Source organism: Cervus elaphus, chromosome 15 (genome assembly GCF_910594005.1).
Source record: "Cervus elaphus chromosome 15, mCerEla1.1, whole genome shotgun sequence".
NCBI classification, from domain to species: domain Eukaryota; kingdom Metazoa; phylum Chordata; class Mammalia; order Artiodactyla; family Cervidae; genus Cervus; species Cervus elaphus.
The window spans coordinates 63,960,827-63,976,852 of record NC_057829.1 but is presented as its reverse complement, the minus strand read 5'-3'; the positions used below and the strand labels follow the sequence as shown (position 1 = coordinate 63,976,852).

Below are 16,026 nucleotides of genomic sequence, written 5' to 3'. Positions count from 1 at the left end.
AGAACAGGGAAGCCTGGTATGCTGCTGTTCATGGAGTTGCATGACTTAGCAAATGAACAACAACAACACTTGTCTATTTTCAATTCTTAAGGGGAAAAAATGAGACTTCACCTTGGTGTCTAGGACAGAGGGGAATAAAGTTGCTCTGAGAAAATAAAACACTAAAAGCAATGTGTCAGGGACTTCCCTGGCAGTCCAGTGGTTAAGACACTGAAGGGGCACAGATTCAATCCCTGGTCAGGGAACTAAGATCCCACATGTCATGTGGCATGCGGAAAAATAGGAAAAATAATAATAATAAAGCAACAGGTCAGAGGGAAGATGGGCAAAATTATCTTAAGGAAATGGAAAAGCTCCCAAGTCTGCAGAATTTAATAATCAGAGTGAGGGTGTTGATATTTACAAATCCAAAAAGAGAATCAGGCAGAGGAGGAGTTGGTTGCCACTCAAGAGTGAAAAAGAAATCACTAGGCAAAAGGCAGTCCAGGGAGATGGAGCCCTGGTTCACAGAGTATACTAGTCTATGGTAAAATTGTGATTTGAGATGGATACACCAGGTCTCATGAGCCCAGTTTCTCATAGTACTTGGTTTAAATGTTAGTGATTTTAAAAGTCTGCCCTTGGTCAGCTTCTTTTCTGACTTCACAGTCTATCCTAAGGTGTTGTCAGCTTGTGGAGAGAAAAAAGAGAGAGATGGTATGCCAGCCTTCAAGGCTGAAAGGAAGATCCTGGGCAGAGAAGAGTCTGCCAGCTTTCCCCTGCAGTAGGGTACACTCCACCACCACCACCCACGCCCCGCCACACACACACATATTCTGTGTCTATATACACACATTTTCATTTTCATTTCCAAAGAAATATCTAAAGAAGGCTGTATGTTTCGCCAAAATTCAGTGTTGAGGTCAGTTATCACTTCCATCAAGTTTTCCTCAATCGTGGAACAAAGGCTTGTGTTTACTCAGGGGATTTTCTTTGGTGATCCCTGGCATACCCCACATACCTTCTTATATACAGACGCCATGACGGTGGTCCGCACTTTCATGCCCAGCATAAAGCACAGCTGAAAGTAACACTGAAGGCAGACAGACTGGACGAGGGCCACGACAAAGAGGAGAATTGAATAGAGATATCCAGTCCACAGATATACTTCACGGTCATTTGCAAAGGCGATCAGCAACCTGCCAGGGCAAAACCAAGTAAGTGCTGACAGCAAGCCTCCGAGGGCTCCTTCCCCTCACGGTGCACAGCCAGCTGCCCTGCCCCACCCTGGAGGTAACTGAAGTGACTGCAGCTGGTCAGTGCTCCTGGAAGACTGAGCTCCACCGCCACGCCAGCACTCCCGCCTTTGGAGACGAGCAGCCGGGGCTAAGTGTTGATGACCCACGGCTGTGAGACAGGATGCTGTGGGCTGCCCAGAGCTGCCGCTGCCATGCTTTCTCCGACCCTCTCTTTCCCTACCCCCTGGTAGAAGGAGCTGTGTGTGTGGCAAGTTGATTTATTCCCGGAAAGGAATTAGGACACGTATCCAGCGTGAGTTAGAAGGGTTTGCCCTGGAGGATAGTGTATTCCATAGATCCTGGCAGACTGAAGTCATGTCATGATTAACTGGAACCGCCCACTTAATGCCTGACTGGGGAACAATGAGGTTACAAAGGCTGCATACAAGCCTCTACTGGGGTATGAGGCCCACCTCTTGGACACATCTCAGCTCACAGCAATTCTGTTTAAAGAAATGCCCCTAAGAAGTACTTGGCTTCCTATGAGGAAAAGTACATGGGAACGAGGAAGGCTAAAGGACATATTGTTTTAGACCTTGAAACATGCCATGTGCTTTTCACGAACACAATGCTGTAAGGTGGAAGAAAATTATGAGCATTTTTTAAAAATTAGAAACTTAGTAATAGGCTCCTGCGTGCATATACAAGGAGCAAAAAGCAGAGTGGCAGAGGAGGCCCTAAAAAGACAGCCCAGGGTCTGGGGACTCACTTCAGCAACTGAGGATTCAGAAACGTGAGAATGTCATACACCAGCTTCAGCAGGAATGATTTCAGGAGGATGACGTAGAAAGTTTTGAAGAGCGCCTTCACCAGCCAGGACTTGGGAAAGTCTTTTGTGGTCTCAGACTTCTTTTTTTTCTTTTTAGTTTCTTCCTGCGGACAAAACCAAACAAGCAGTGCTTGCAGAAGTGCATGGTGTAAGACTTTGTCTTCACTGACCAGCTCCCGAGTGTTAGCCCCTGATCCCTGCGGCCATCAATGAACAGATTTGAGTCTTCTCTTCACTGCCTGGTCCCATCCACCTTTTTAGCTGCTGTCACTGTTCCCCTCTCACCTCTTAACTGATGCTTAGAATCGATTTTGAATTAGGAAAACAGGCAACAAAGCAGATGAAAATAGCATGTAAAAACATAGAACAGACTCTGAGGGGGGCCTGTGGGGCATTGTGGGAGGGAAGGGCATGGACATGCTAACATATATATGAATATATATTTCAGATGCTTAGAAGACTTTTCATTCTCCTCTTGCTTGAGGTTATTGTGGGATGTTATGGGTTGAATAGAATCCACCTCAAAAGGAATGTTGAAGTCCTAAACCCCAGTGCCTTAGACTGTGCCCTTGTTTGGAAACAGGGCCTTGCAGATGTAATCAAGTCAGGATGAGTTCATGAGAGTGCATCATGGGTCCTACTCTAATATGATTGGTGTCTTTGTAAGAAAAGAGACAGATGGGGGGCAGGGGAAGAGGCCATGTGATGACAGAGGCAGAGAGTGGGGTGACACATCCAAAAGCCACAGAACACCAAGGACTGCTGGCCAAACCCAGAAGATGGAAAAGGCAAAGAAGCTTTCTCCTCTATAGGGTTTGAAGGGAGCGTGGTCCTCCTGATGATTTGATTTCAGACCCTTGGCCTCCTGAGCTGTGAGACAATACATTTCTGTTGTTTTAAGCCATGCAGTTTGTGCTGCTTTGTCTCAGCAACCCTGGGAATCTACGGTGTGGGGTGTCACCACCACTCACCCAGTACTTCCTTTTCCTGTCCTACCAGGCCCCCAATTCCAGATTCTCAGGCTCAGTGGCATCCTCTTATAATGGCTGTCACTGAGGTCCCATCTTATCAGGCTCTTTGCCTGAACAACTGCCTCAGCCTACCTCTTAGCTTCCACTGCCCCCACTCACCCCAATCATTCATTCTCCTGGCAGCTGCCCAAGTGGACTTTTAAAAATGTAAATCTGATTGCATTACTCCTCTGCTCAAAACTTTCCCTTGGCTTTCCATCAGACTTAAAATCCAGACTCTTCACCCTGGCCCATGAGGGTCTACACCACTTTATACCCGCCCTCTTTCCTGCACTCACCTCCCTGCACACTCAGCCTCTCTCTCTCCATGTTCCCGCACTCTCTTTCTCCTCTCCAAACAAACCAACCATGTTCCCCTCTCAGCCTCACAACCTGGCCCCCTGTGAGTGGAACAGGCTTCCTTCTGATGGGCTCTTCTCATCGCTTGGATCGCTGCCAAAATATCACCTCCTCTGAAGCTTCTGCTATTACTCTAAGGAAGCACTTCACCCCAAATACATGAATATGTTTTCTTAATAGCACCTCCTGCTCTGAAAGGGTAACGTATGTACTGGTTTATTAGTTATTTTCTAGCTCTCTAAAGATGAGGACTCCCTTCAGGACTCTTTATATCTGTGTCCGGAATGGTCTCCAATGCACAGTGATACTCAATAAATATTTTCAAGTGAATAAAAAAATAAATTAGCTAACACTAAATCCCACCAACATGCAAATTCTAGCAATGCTAAGGTATTGTTTTATTTTTCTGCTAAAAAAGACATTGAGAAAAATTTCATATATACCCCAAAGGAGAGAGAATAGTACTACATTACACCCCCAAGCATCCATCACTAAGGTACTGTGATAGTATTGTGACTACTACTAATATAAAATGTACTGCAAAGTGTAAAGTGCTATCGAAATGTAAGGACAGAATCACCATCACCAGGACACCAATGACATGCAGGACATTTGAACAGACACTCATGGCAAAGTTACCAGGACAAGGACATCTTGGCTTTGACTCTGGTTCTTGTCCAAGCCGTTCATGCTGGCTCCAGGGTTCCGCTTGGATTTCTTCTTCTGCCGTTTCTGGAACGCCCGCCTGGCCTTCTGTAGCTCTTCTGCCATGTACTTTTCAAACCTGCTGACTAGTGCCTTTGTTTTAGCTGCGTCTTCAATATCCCAGACATCTTCAAGTGTCAGAGGTTTCCTGAAGCCTTTCAGAACAGTGCTGGAACAAGAGTGAGCCACAGGCTGAGGCCCTGCAGAGGGGGGCCAGAGGTGGCCTCCTCTCTGCCTCTGTCAAAACCATCCAGTTCCTGGATGGAGGGACAGAAGAATGGGGCTTCTCCCTTACCCTGCTACCCAAGCTCCTAGCCCTGGGAGGAGCAGGGCTTTAGAGGGCTAAAGAGGAGATGGGGAGAGCAGAAAAGGGAGAAGGTAGGGGTGATGGAAGGTGGGAGAAAACAATGAGAGAAAGGGAAGGGGTTCTACTGAATTAAGAACCAAAAGAGCATCACCTATCCACATCCTGCTCCTTTCTCCTCATATATTGGCTGCCTCTCTGCTGCCCTGACATCCCTTGAGGGGCCTCCAAGAGGCCCTTAAGGAAATGAGCAGACCCAGAGGCCGCCTCTATAGTGTCTCTCTAGATCAGGGCTCCTCAACATGGGGTTCAAGAACATGGACGGAAAACAAATTACATCTTTACTCCTATTAGCTTCTAACTGAAACGCAGCCTTTCCTAGTTCTAATACGAATGTAGTCAACCAACAACAGTTGTAAAACAGAGTATTTGTGCCTTTGTTACCAGGAGACACCACAGATGTTTTCATGGCTCATGTACACTCATCATGTACACTTATCACTGCTATGAAACTAAAACCCAGCACTGGGTCTTGTTATTTAATGCATTCACAAAGAGGCACAAGTGTTACTATATCACAGATTTGATTTTAAAAGACTATTTCAGTAACTACATTTCAGTATATTTGTTTCCCTTTACAATTTCATGTCTTTTATTGTACATGTTTAAAACAATATCTGAGAAGGGATTCATGGGTGTTACCAGGCTGCCCAAGGGGTCCATGCAACTACAAAGGCCAAGGATGGCTTCTCTAGATCTCCTGGCAGCCCAGGACAGCTATTCATCCCTTACCCAAGTCTGTGCCACACTCCTTGCCCCCAAATTTCCCTTTTCCTGTCCTCCTGCCTCCTTTTCCTTCTGTCTTTTTTTTTTTTTTAGCGTGGGTGGAATTCTCCCACTCCAGGCTACAAAAAAAAAAAAATTCCCTCCTTCCTCAGTTTCCCCATCTTGCCCCGTGAAGGGAATGCAATAAACTGATCTGTATATTTCAACATTCTCTGACTCTAAGTAGAGGAGAAATGGAGGCCACAGCAGGTACTTTTAAAACGAAGATCTGCGGGGTGAAGGATAGAGATAAGCCACCCTCCAGGCATTTCCTACCTGTCATACCAACTAAAGGTGATACTACTCAAAAATGAAGCTGTGGTTGAAGGATTCTGCAAGACACACAAAAAATCAGAAAGTAAATCAATTAGAAACAGGAATTCAATGGAACTCTAAAATCAGAAATTGATGTTTCTAAATAGATGCTGTGCTAGAAACTAGATATGACACTGAAGTGGCCTGTTCAATGTGTTTGTTTGGACATGCAATGGTCACCAGTAGAAGGATAACCAGACTTTTTGGCATAGATACATGAATTAACTGTCTATGCTGAAGCTTGGTGGGTCAATATAAAAGTTAATGTTTCCAAATTCTAGTCATTTTGTATCCTTATGACACAAAGTCATCTCTATTACTGTATTCTGGGCTTGTGGGACCTTCATGAGACCTTGACATCTCAGAGTTACATTTGTCAAGATACCATCCAATTAAATAACATATGAGGTGGTCATATTTCAAGTCTTACTTTTGATGAGTCATCTTTTTCTGAAAATGCTGAAAGGATCAGGACCAGGATCTGGAATGCATAGAAGATGAAGTACACACAGGAGTAGGCCAGATTAGAACTGCTGTCCTATGGGGGAGAAAAAACAAAGAAAATGAGCCTTTTATCTGAATTCAATCTAAACAGCCCCTATGTATCAATGCTAGTGATAAAAGTCTGTTATCAAATCCCCTAAGTACAATCCTACCCTGGAAATCAATTGGCCTGATGTCATTTATTCCAATGTAGAAGCTGCCCAGGAGTACCTCCTCATGGCACCCTCTCCTCCTTACCTTTAAGAGTGCCCGGATCAGAGTCTGAAGTTGGAAAGTGCCACAAAGTATTGAGAGAATCCAGAATAAGGACAGGTACCAAGAATCCTTCTGCACACACCATCGCCTGCTGTGCTGGATCAGTAAAACCAGGACCTAGAGAGAAATTTACATCATGTTTGGAAAAATAGTGTCACCATCCAAGGACAAGAGGCAAGAGAGATGTCAGAGAACAGGGGGAGAAATGGAGGCTGAAGGCGGAGACTGTTGTAACTAATCTGATGCCAACTAGTACATTTCCTGATACCACCCACCTTACTCTTTCAGGACCCAGGTGCTTTGTCTGGAATCTCCTTTCCCTATCCCTTCTCTGATGCAAAGAACTGACTCATCTGAAAAGACCCTGATGCTGGGAAAGATTGAAGGCGAGAGGAGAAGGGGACAACAGAGGATGAGATGGTTGGACGGCATCACTGATTCAATGGACATGAGTAAACTTCGGGAGTTGGTGATGGACAGGGAGGCCTGTTGTGCTGCAGTCCATGGGGTCTCAAAGAGTCGGACACGACTGAGTGACTGAACTGAACTGAATCCCGTCTCTATTCACCACATTTGGGTGGGGAGTCAGCCAAGAACACAGAGGGTCACCCCCTAAATGGGGTAACTTTGGGAGCCAGAAAAATCTTTCCAAAGACCAAGAAAATAATTTCAGGCACTACAGCAATCAGATGGGGGAGGAAAATTCTGAATAGGTGCAGGGTATCTGTATCATAATATTTTCTAATAATATTAGACTAACCAATTAGCAACAACAACAAAAAAACTTTGCCTCACATTATTTCACTTAACAAAAATGAATTCAATGTTGTTTTCCTAGACCCAGTGCTGTGCTAATAAACCGGCATTCTGAAAACAGAGGCGTGAATTTGAGGCATGTGTGAATTTCCATGGTACAAATACAAGTGTCATGGTGGATTTCAATCTCCAGCCTCATGTCACCAAACTTGGGGTTGGGAGGAGAGGCACAGTCAGCTCTGTGAGTCCGTTCCAATACACTGCTGCCTAGACCTTTCTCTGTTTCATAACAACAAAACAAATTCCCTACAGGGGCCAGGCACACCGTGTTACCAAGTGAAGTGAGGTTGAAGGATAGCACTGAGCCTGGTCTAAAGTGACTGGTTGCTTCAGTCCTGGCTGACTTGCCCTGTGGGAATGTCAGCCCACAGTTGCCAGGCATTCTGATTTTTCAAGATAGTTTAGGAATCTGAACAATTATGTTATATCTTCTTCTTTCAAAATGATGATAATGGGAATTCCCTGGTGGTCCAGTGGTTAGGACTCGGCACTTTCACTGCTAGGGATCTGGGTTCCATCACTGGTTGGGGAACTAGAATCCCACAAGGCACATGGTGTGGCCAAATAAATAAATAAATAAAACAAAATGATGGTAGTAAATTTAATAGTTTTCTCCAACACTGTACAGATCTCCCTCTCCCCGCCCCCAAAACCATGCCTGTAGGAAAGACATAAGTTTGTCAAATCTATACAAATAGCTCTAGACTCAGTGATCTGTTGATTAAGAGTCACCAATTTAAAAATAATGTTTACAACATTTAGAAAATTATTTTACATCAAGAAACTTGGATTTCATCTGTGATTCTTAGATGGCAAGATATGAAGCCATAACGTACATATCTTAGTCATTAATGCTAGTACTACCCTAAGAAGAAAGCATTATAAATTCATGTTTAAAAGCAAATGAAAAGCTAACATTTGTCTTACCCTATTACATAGGCCCTTTGAAAAAGGTAGATGAAATTGAACTTAATCTCATTCCACAAGAGCGAATTTCAGCTGGATGGCTATGAGAAGATAAACAGGGTAGAACTGATGATTAGCCTTACCCATGTGAGCAGGTAGAGGATTGGGTTGGTATATCTAACAGCAGGAATCGCGGCTTGTCCAGTGTCTTCTGTGAGTGCAAGAGCCAGATCTATGGCTGCCAGAACAAGAAGAAAGCCAACAATCACCTGAGAAGGCAAAAGACCGCTGTTAGGAGGATATCATTCTTTAGAACGTAATGGTTCCCAGTAACGGATGGTAAAAATGGTAGGCAGTGCAAGATATGGAAGCAACCTAAGTGTCCATCAACAGATGAATGCATAAAGAAGTTGTGACTGAAATACACACACACAATAGAATACTACTCAGCCATAAAAAGAATGAAAATTGGCCCTTCTCAGCAACATGGATAGACTTGGTGAGGACCATGCTTAGTGAAATAAGTCAGAGAAAGAAATAGCTGTATGATATCACTTATATATGGAATCCAAAAAATATATAAAACTAGTGAATTTTTATATTATATTCCTTTCTATTATCAAAAAAGAAGCAGACTCACAGACATAGAGAACAAATTATTGGTTACCAGTGGGGAGAGAGAAGAGCAGTAGGGAATTAAGAGGTACAAACTCTTAGGTATAAAATAAGCTACAAGGGTATATTATGTAACACAGGGATTATATATAACAATAAATGGGGTATAACCTTTGAAACTGTGAATCATATTGTACATCTATAGTTTATATAATATAGTACATCAACTACAGCTCAATAAAAATGATAAAGTGATTCAGATAACAATAAGTATTTCTTCAATTAATACATAGAGTTCAAGCAATGGGATAAAGTTCAAAGTATGCTATGATAAATGTTAAGGAATGTTGAAGTGACTTTTTTAAGATTTAGTTTTGGATGTGTCAGGTCTTAGTTGCAGCACTAGACCTTCATTGCGGTGTGGGGGCTTCTTTCTAGCTGAGGTGTGTGGGCTCAGTAGTTGCAGCTCACCGGCTTAGTTGCCCTGTAGTATGTGGGATCTTAGTTCTGTGAGCAGGGATCAAACCCATGTCCCATACGTGGGAAGGAGGATTTTTATTATTTTATTTTTGGCTATTATTTTATTTTCGTTACTGCAGGCTTTCTCCAGTTGTGGCAAGCGGGGGCTACTCTCTAGTTGTGGTGCATGAGCTTCTCTTGTAATGGAGCATGAGCTCTAGGTGCAAGCTTCAGTAGTTAGAGCACATGGGCTCAGTAGTTGTGACGTACAGGCTCGGAAACTGTGGTGCACAGACTTAGTTGCTCCTTGGCGTGTAGAATCTTCCCAGATCAGGGACTGAACCCATGTCTCTTGTATTGACAGGCAGATTATTTACCATTGAGTCACCAGGGAGGCCCCTGGAAGGAGAATTCTTAACCACTGGACCACCAGGGAAGTCTTGAGTGTGATGATTTTAAAATATGTCCACAAATTCCCTGGTACTCCTTCCTTCAAAAATTAGAGATTAGTTCCCCCTTCCCTTGAGTATGGGGTGAACTCTGACTTGCTTGTAATGAGTAGAATATGACAGAAGTGATAGTGTGTGACTTCCAAGACTAGGGCGTAGAAAACAATGTCTTCCTCTTTGTTTTCTTGCTCAGCTCACTCACCACAAGGGAAGTTTCCAGCCCCATTGTGAGGACATTCAAGTAGCTCTTTGGAGAGTTCTACTTGGATAGGTACTGAGACCTGCCAAAAGCCATGTGGGTGTGTCATTTCAGAAGCAGAGCTTCTAGCTCCAATCAAGCCCTCAGATGACCTTAGTCCTAGCCTGTGTATTAACTGCAGCCTCATGACAGACATTGAATTCAGATAACCTGCTCCTAAATCCTTGACCTATGAAAACTGTGAAGTTAAAAAAAAAAAGTGCTTAAACTGCTTCAGTTCAGTTCAGTCACTCAGTCATGTCCGACTCTTTGAGACCCCATGAACCGCAGCACGCCAGGCCTCCCTGTCCATCACCAACTCCTGGAGTCCACCCAAACCCATGTCCATTGAGTCGGTGATGCCATTCAACCATCTCATCCAGTTTGGGGATAATTTATTGCATAGCAATATGTAACTAATAAAATAGATTTAAAAGGGGAATTCCTCCACCCCTCCAGAGGAGGTGCCTCCACTGGGATGGCACCATTCCCTCTCCTAGGTCAATATCCCACTTTCTCATATAAACTTTGAAGTTAATGATTGCAGATGTCAATATTTGTCTTATGAGGTCATAAGACATGATACATGTTGTTCTAAAGAACTATGGCCCACCCATCAGAAGGGAAAATTATTACCTCCATTGAGGAGGTCCAGTAGTATCTCAACTCCTCAAAATGAACATTTTTAGTATCAGCTCCCCATCTTCACCGCTTCCTTTTCCCATCCATCTATGCCTACTCATTCCATAAGCCTCATTCATACAGAACGGTTCAGCTCAGGCAACGATATCATCCCCCACCTCTTTTTCCTTTTTTTTTTTTTTTTCTTTTTTTTAGCTGCCCCGCACAGCAAGCAAGATCTTAGCTTCCAGACCAGGGATCCAACCCACAACCCCCGGCAGTGCTAGCACAGATTTCTGACCACTGGACCACCAAGGAAGTCCCTGGGCCCTTTATAATGAAAACCAGCCAAGAAGGAAGACAAAAGCACCTTTAATCAGACAAGTGCTATTTCTTAGCAAGGCATAGAGTCAAAGACATGTTTATAAGGGGAATGCATCTTTCTTAAGTATATTCTGCTTTCCTCACTGGAGACTGTAAAGATTTTTTGGGAAAAAAAATCATAGCTTTTTAAACAATAATTTATATTTGCCTTTAGGTAAATTCCCTAGTGGCTCAGATGGTAAACCATCTGCCTACAATGTGGGAGATCCGGGTTCAATCCCTGGGTGGGAAAGATCTTCTGGAGAAGGAAATGGCAACCCACTCCAATACGCTTGCCTGGAAAATCCCATGGGAGAAGCCTGGTAGGCTACATACAGTCCATGGGGTTGCAAAGAGTCGGACACAACTGAGTGACTTTACTTACTTAGGTAAATTAGGAGATAAAATAGTGCCAGCTAGAGCTAAAGCACTCACCCTTGAGGATGCCTGGATAAAGAGACTACAAACCAGCAGACCACTCCCCAGGCTAAGGAAAAGGAAGAAACCTTTGCCACAGGCTTACGTATATTAAATTCATACAAACTGATTAGAAATACACTGAGCAATCCATATCAAAAAGGACCAATTTACATTGTCAAACATTCCTATAGGACTTCCCTGGTGGCTCAGTGGATAAAAATGCAGGGGACATGGGTTTGATCCATGGTCTGGGAAGATTCCACATGCCAGGGAGCAACTAAGTCACAACTTCTGAGCCCACATTCTATTTCCCGAGAGCTGCAACACCCAAGTGCCTAGAGCCCATGCCTTGCAACAAGAGAAGCCACCACAATGAGCAGCCCACACACCGCAACTAGAGAGGAGCCTTCGCTCTCCACAACTAGAGAAAGCCCACACACAGTAACGAAGACTCAACACAACCAAAAAAAAAAAAAAAAAAAATTTCTACAAAGCAATTGAGTCCACATACTTTTTTTAAGTCCATATACTTTTAACCCAGTAATTCTATTTCTAGTAATTTATCCTATAGACATACTCATTGCAGCATTGCTTTTGATGGCAGATGGTTAGAAACCACTTGGATTTCTATCAAGTAGGGGATGTAAGTTGTGGTATATCCAAATAACAGCATCTCAAGTGATCATTAAAAAGAAAGAAGCAGGGGCTTTCCTGGTGCCTCAGTAGTAAAGAATCCACTTTCCAATGCAGGAGATATGGGTTAGAGCCCTGATCTAGGAAGATCCCACTTGTCATGGAACAAAGTCCATGCACCACAACTATTGAGTCTGTGCTCTATCGTTTGGGAACTGTAGCTACTAAGCCCGTGTGCTGCAACTAACTACTGAAGTCTGCACACTTCGGAGCCCACACTCCACAGCAAGGGAAGTCACTGCAATGAGAAGCCCGTGCACAACAAGGGAGAGTAGCCCAGCTCTCTGCAACTAGAGGAAAGCCCAAGCAGCAACAAGGATCCAACACAGCCAAAGATAAAAGAATGAAGCAGATCTTAAGTGCTAAAACGGGAGGACCTCCAAGACACAGAAGGATGTATATGAGACTAGTACTAACATTTGTGTAGAAAATGTTATACATCAGCAGGTTATCTCTGAGAGTATACAAGGAACCAGTATCAATGGTTGCCACCTCAGACAGGAATGAATGACAAGGAGTATCATGTATCCTTTTGTAGCTTTTGAATTTTGAAACCCTCTGCAAATTATCTGTTCAAAAGATAAAAAGTGAATGAATACTCCCATTTTTAAAAAAATGAGCAAGTAACATGAACTGAGTGAACAGACAATTTAAAAATAAAGTGTCAACTACAAATTGACACTTGCCATCTACCTTTGCAAGGGTTAAATCATATACTGCTTCAGCTGCTGACTTTCAACACCCCCTGAAAGGAGTTCTTGGTGGAGAGCAGAAATGAGGCACTCTGTGCTCAGGGTGGTGGTGGTGGGCAACCAGTGGGAACTATCTTCTATCTAAAACTATATTTTTAGGAGTTTAATTTTATGAACACAAATTCTTGTATCTCCTCATATCTAGAAAAGCACTAAAATCTTTATGGAGACATCTGCTCCTCATGACTAGAATAAACCTTCTGCAAAAAATATGTGCTTGATTGCATGCACTCCCACTTCACCAGAATCACACATATACTGACATTCCCCCACTAATTCTTTGGATCAGTTTCTCAGAGGTATCTGAGATGTTGTCTCCCAGGCTATAGTCCTCACTTTGCCCCAAATAAAACAACTCACGACTCTCACAGTATGCATTTTTTAAAAGTTGTATTCTCAACCATTTTTTAAAACTCAGTCACATTATTAAAGAAATGCAAAATAAAATAGAATGTCATTTTTTCATATAAAATTAAAGAAAAATGTTACTCAGTGCTAGCAAAAGTACAGAGATAAGCACTTTCACACACTTCCATGGTGAGATTATAAGGTGATAAAAAACCTTCCTAAATTAAAAAATTTTTCCATTATGTTTCAAAAGTTTTAAGTTGCTTGTATACTTTGATAGAGTAGTTCTACTTCTGGGAATCTATTCTGAGGAAATAATCTGAACTGCAGGCAAATATTTAAGCGCAAGAATGTTAACTGGAGTCTCTTTCTTTATAGTGAAGAATTTATAAAACCTAAAATAAACCAAAACATTGGTGGAGGGATTTGTTGTATTGATCTGAAAGAAGTGCCAGATATTTCTCCAGCAAAAATCAATTTATTCAACAGAGGATTGCATTTTGGGGTCTGAAACCATGGCAAGCCACATGCAAGTGCCCCTATGACATGGGAAGAACACTTTCATAAAGAGGAAAAGGAAATTGGAAGGGCTACAGTAAACAAGGAGGCCATGGTTTTTCTTTGGCCAAGTCCTTGCTTACAAAGAAGAGGCTTTCTTCTTCTTTGCTGGGCTCTGCTACAGTTATAGTGGGTGAGAACTCCCTCTTCTGGTTTTCCACCTACTTAACTGAGGCTTGTGATTATTATTTCTTTTTACAGTTGAGAGAAGCCATTACTATGAAGAGTTGTTAAAATAAGTTATAGTATACTCATGTGATAAGCTATTTTTTGGACATCAAAACTATGTTGAAAAATTATGTTTTAAGAATAATGTTGGTAACACTAGGCAATGCTTTCAGTGAAGAATCTGTCTCAATACAGAAGACCTGGGTTCAATCCCTGGGTTGGGAAGATTCCCCTGGAGAAGGAAATGGCAACCCACCCAAGTATTCTGGCCTGAAGAATTCCATGGACAGAGGAGCCTGGTGAGCTATAGTCCAGAGTTGCAAAGGAGTCGGACACGAGTGAAGTGATTTAACACTCAGGTGCAAAAAAGTAGACCATAACATTGCATTCAATGAATTCGATTATGTTTTTTTTGTGTGTGTCATACATTGATATGAATCAGCCATAGATTTACACGTATTTCCCATCCCGATCCCCCCTCCCACCTCCCTCTCCACCCGATTCCTCTGGGTCTTCCCAGTGCACCAGGCCCGAGCACTTGTCTCATGCATCCCACCTGGGCTGGTGATCTGTTTCACCATAGATAGTATACATGCTGTTCTTTTGAAACATCCCACCCTCACCTTCTCCCACAGAGTTCAAAAGTCTGTTCTGTATTTCTGTGTCTCTTTTTCTGTTTTGCATATAGGGTTATCGTTACCATCTTTCTAAATTCCATGTATATGTGTTAGTATGCTGTAATGTTCTTTATCTTTCTGGCTTACTTCACTCTCTATAATGGGCTCCAGTTTCATCCATCTTCAATTATGTTTTTTAAATATGCACAGAAAAAGATAGGGGTTTTCAGTTCAAAATATCAGGTTTATAAAAATACATTTCAATATACAGTAGGTGCAGACAAATACTGTTTGATTCCACTTATACGAGGTACCTAGAATAGTCAGATTCATAGAGTCAGAAAGTATTTGGCCAACCCAATACATTGGTAGATGCCAGGGGCAGGAGGGAGTATGAGGAGAGGGAATGGGAACTTAGTGTTTAGTGCCGACAGAGTCTCAGTTTAGGAAAGTGAAAAATGTTGGATATGGATGATGGTAAGAGTTGCACTTAGTACCACTGTACAGTTAACTATGGTTAAAATAGTATGTTTTTTAAAAAAAAAAAAAAAAAAGAAAAAAAAAAAAAAAAATAGTATGTTTTATGTTATGTGAATTTTACCACAGTAAAAAGCATTTTAAAAAATATCAGGTTTAGTATACTTTTTTCCCAGCCTTTCCTATCCCATTGAAATGATGGTAAAGAAGTACCCAAGAAATAAATCCATAGTAGTACTGAGACTATGAATGGAAGAGGGTGAGTGAGCTTGGTAAACAAGGCAGTTTTAGAAAACAAAATGCAAACAAGTCAATAGCATCAGGTAAAAGAGCAGAGAAAACTGTGGTCTAAAATATACACAAGAAAAAGCAGTGAAAGGGGGCCCTGAGATAGACATTACTGGTTACTACGCTTGTGTCTTCTGTCTGCCCCACCAGATTCACTCTCCACCGTTGTCCCTTAGAGCCTGGAGTGGTAACAGTTCACTGCTAAGCCCCAGGTTTCTTTGTAAATACAACCTCCTGTCACCATGTTACTTTGCCTCAGTCATCTGCCTCCTGTGAGGACACTAACTGGTACAGTTGCCTCCTCAAAGCCATTTTCTTCCTAACAGAACCCCCACTTTTGTAAAATATGTACGCTACTCAGCTCAGTCATAAGCTTGGGTAGAAACTGCACCTATCTCCAACCCTATGAAGTGAGTTAAAACCAATCCTGGTGATCCTGTTCCTCTGGCCTGGGACTGCTTTTGCCACAGACGTGTAAAACAATTCTGGCCAAAGAGAGATATGCCCACAATTCTGAGGGGCAGCTTGTGGGGGCTTCTGAAAAAGGTTTCCCTCACTGATCAAAGTGATACATATATCCAGAATACATAAAGAACTCTCTATAACAGCAAAAAGATACAAATAACCCAATTAAAATGCGTAAAGGGTTTATGCAAAGAATAAATTTTTCCAAAGACGGTATACAAATAGCCAAAAAGCAGATGAAAAAAATGCTCAACATCATTAGTCACTTGGGAGATGCAAATCAAAACCATAATGAGATACCACTTCACATCTACTAGGATAGTAGATATATAATATTCTCCATCAAAAAGATGAATAGCAAGTATTGGTGTGGATGAATGTTAGAGCCCATATTGTGCACCTGAAACTAAAACAACATTATAAATCAACTATGCTCCAAAATTTTTTTT

At 42.3% G+C, this 16,026-nt stretch overlaps 1 protein-coding gene across 4 annotated transcripts in view; it reads right to left on the bottom strand.

Annotated features, from left to right (window-relative positions):
• Positions 1–16,026, bottom strand: part of ABCC2 (ATP binding cassette subfamily C member 2) — a 75,933-nt gene that overhangs the window by 44,084 nt on the left and 15,823 nt on the right. For all 4 annotated transcript variants that reach the window (XM_043926611.1, XM_043926614.1, XM_043926615.1 and 1 more), the window contains exons 4-10: positions 8,190–8,315; positions 6,307–6,441; positions 5,996–6,103; positions 5,527–5,582; positions 4,056–4,290; positions 1,987–2,150; positions 1,001–1,178 (exon numbers count right to left, since the gene is read on the bottom strand). In XM_043926611.1, coding sequence (XP_043782546.1) covers positions 1,001–1,178; positions 1,987–2,150; positions 4,056–4,290; positions 5,527–5,582; positions 5,996–6,103; positions 6,307–6,441; positions 8,190–8,315 — 1,002 coding nt within the window. The remainder of the gene's footprint in view (positions 1–1,000; positions 1,179–1,986; positions 2,151–4,055; positions 4,291–5,526; positions 5,583–5,995; positions 6,104–6,306; positions 6,442–8,189; positions 8,316–16,026) is intronic.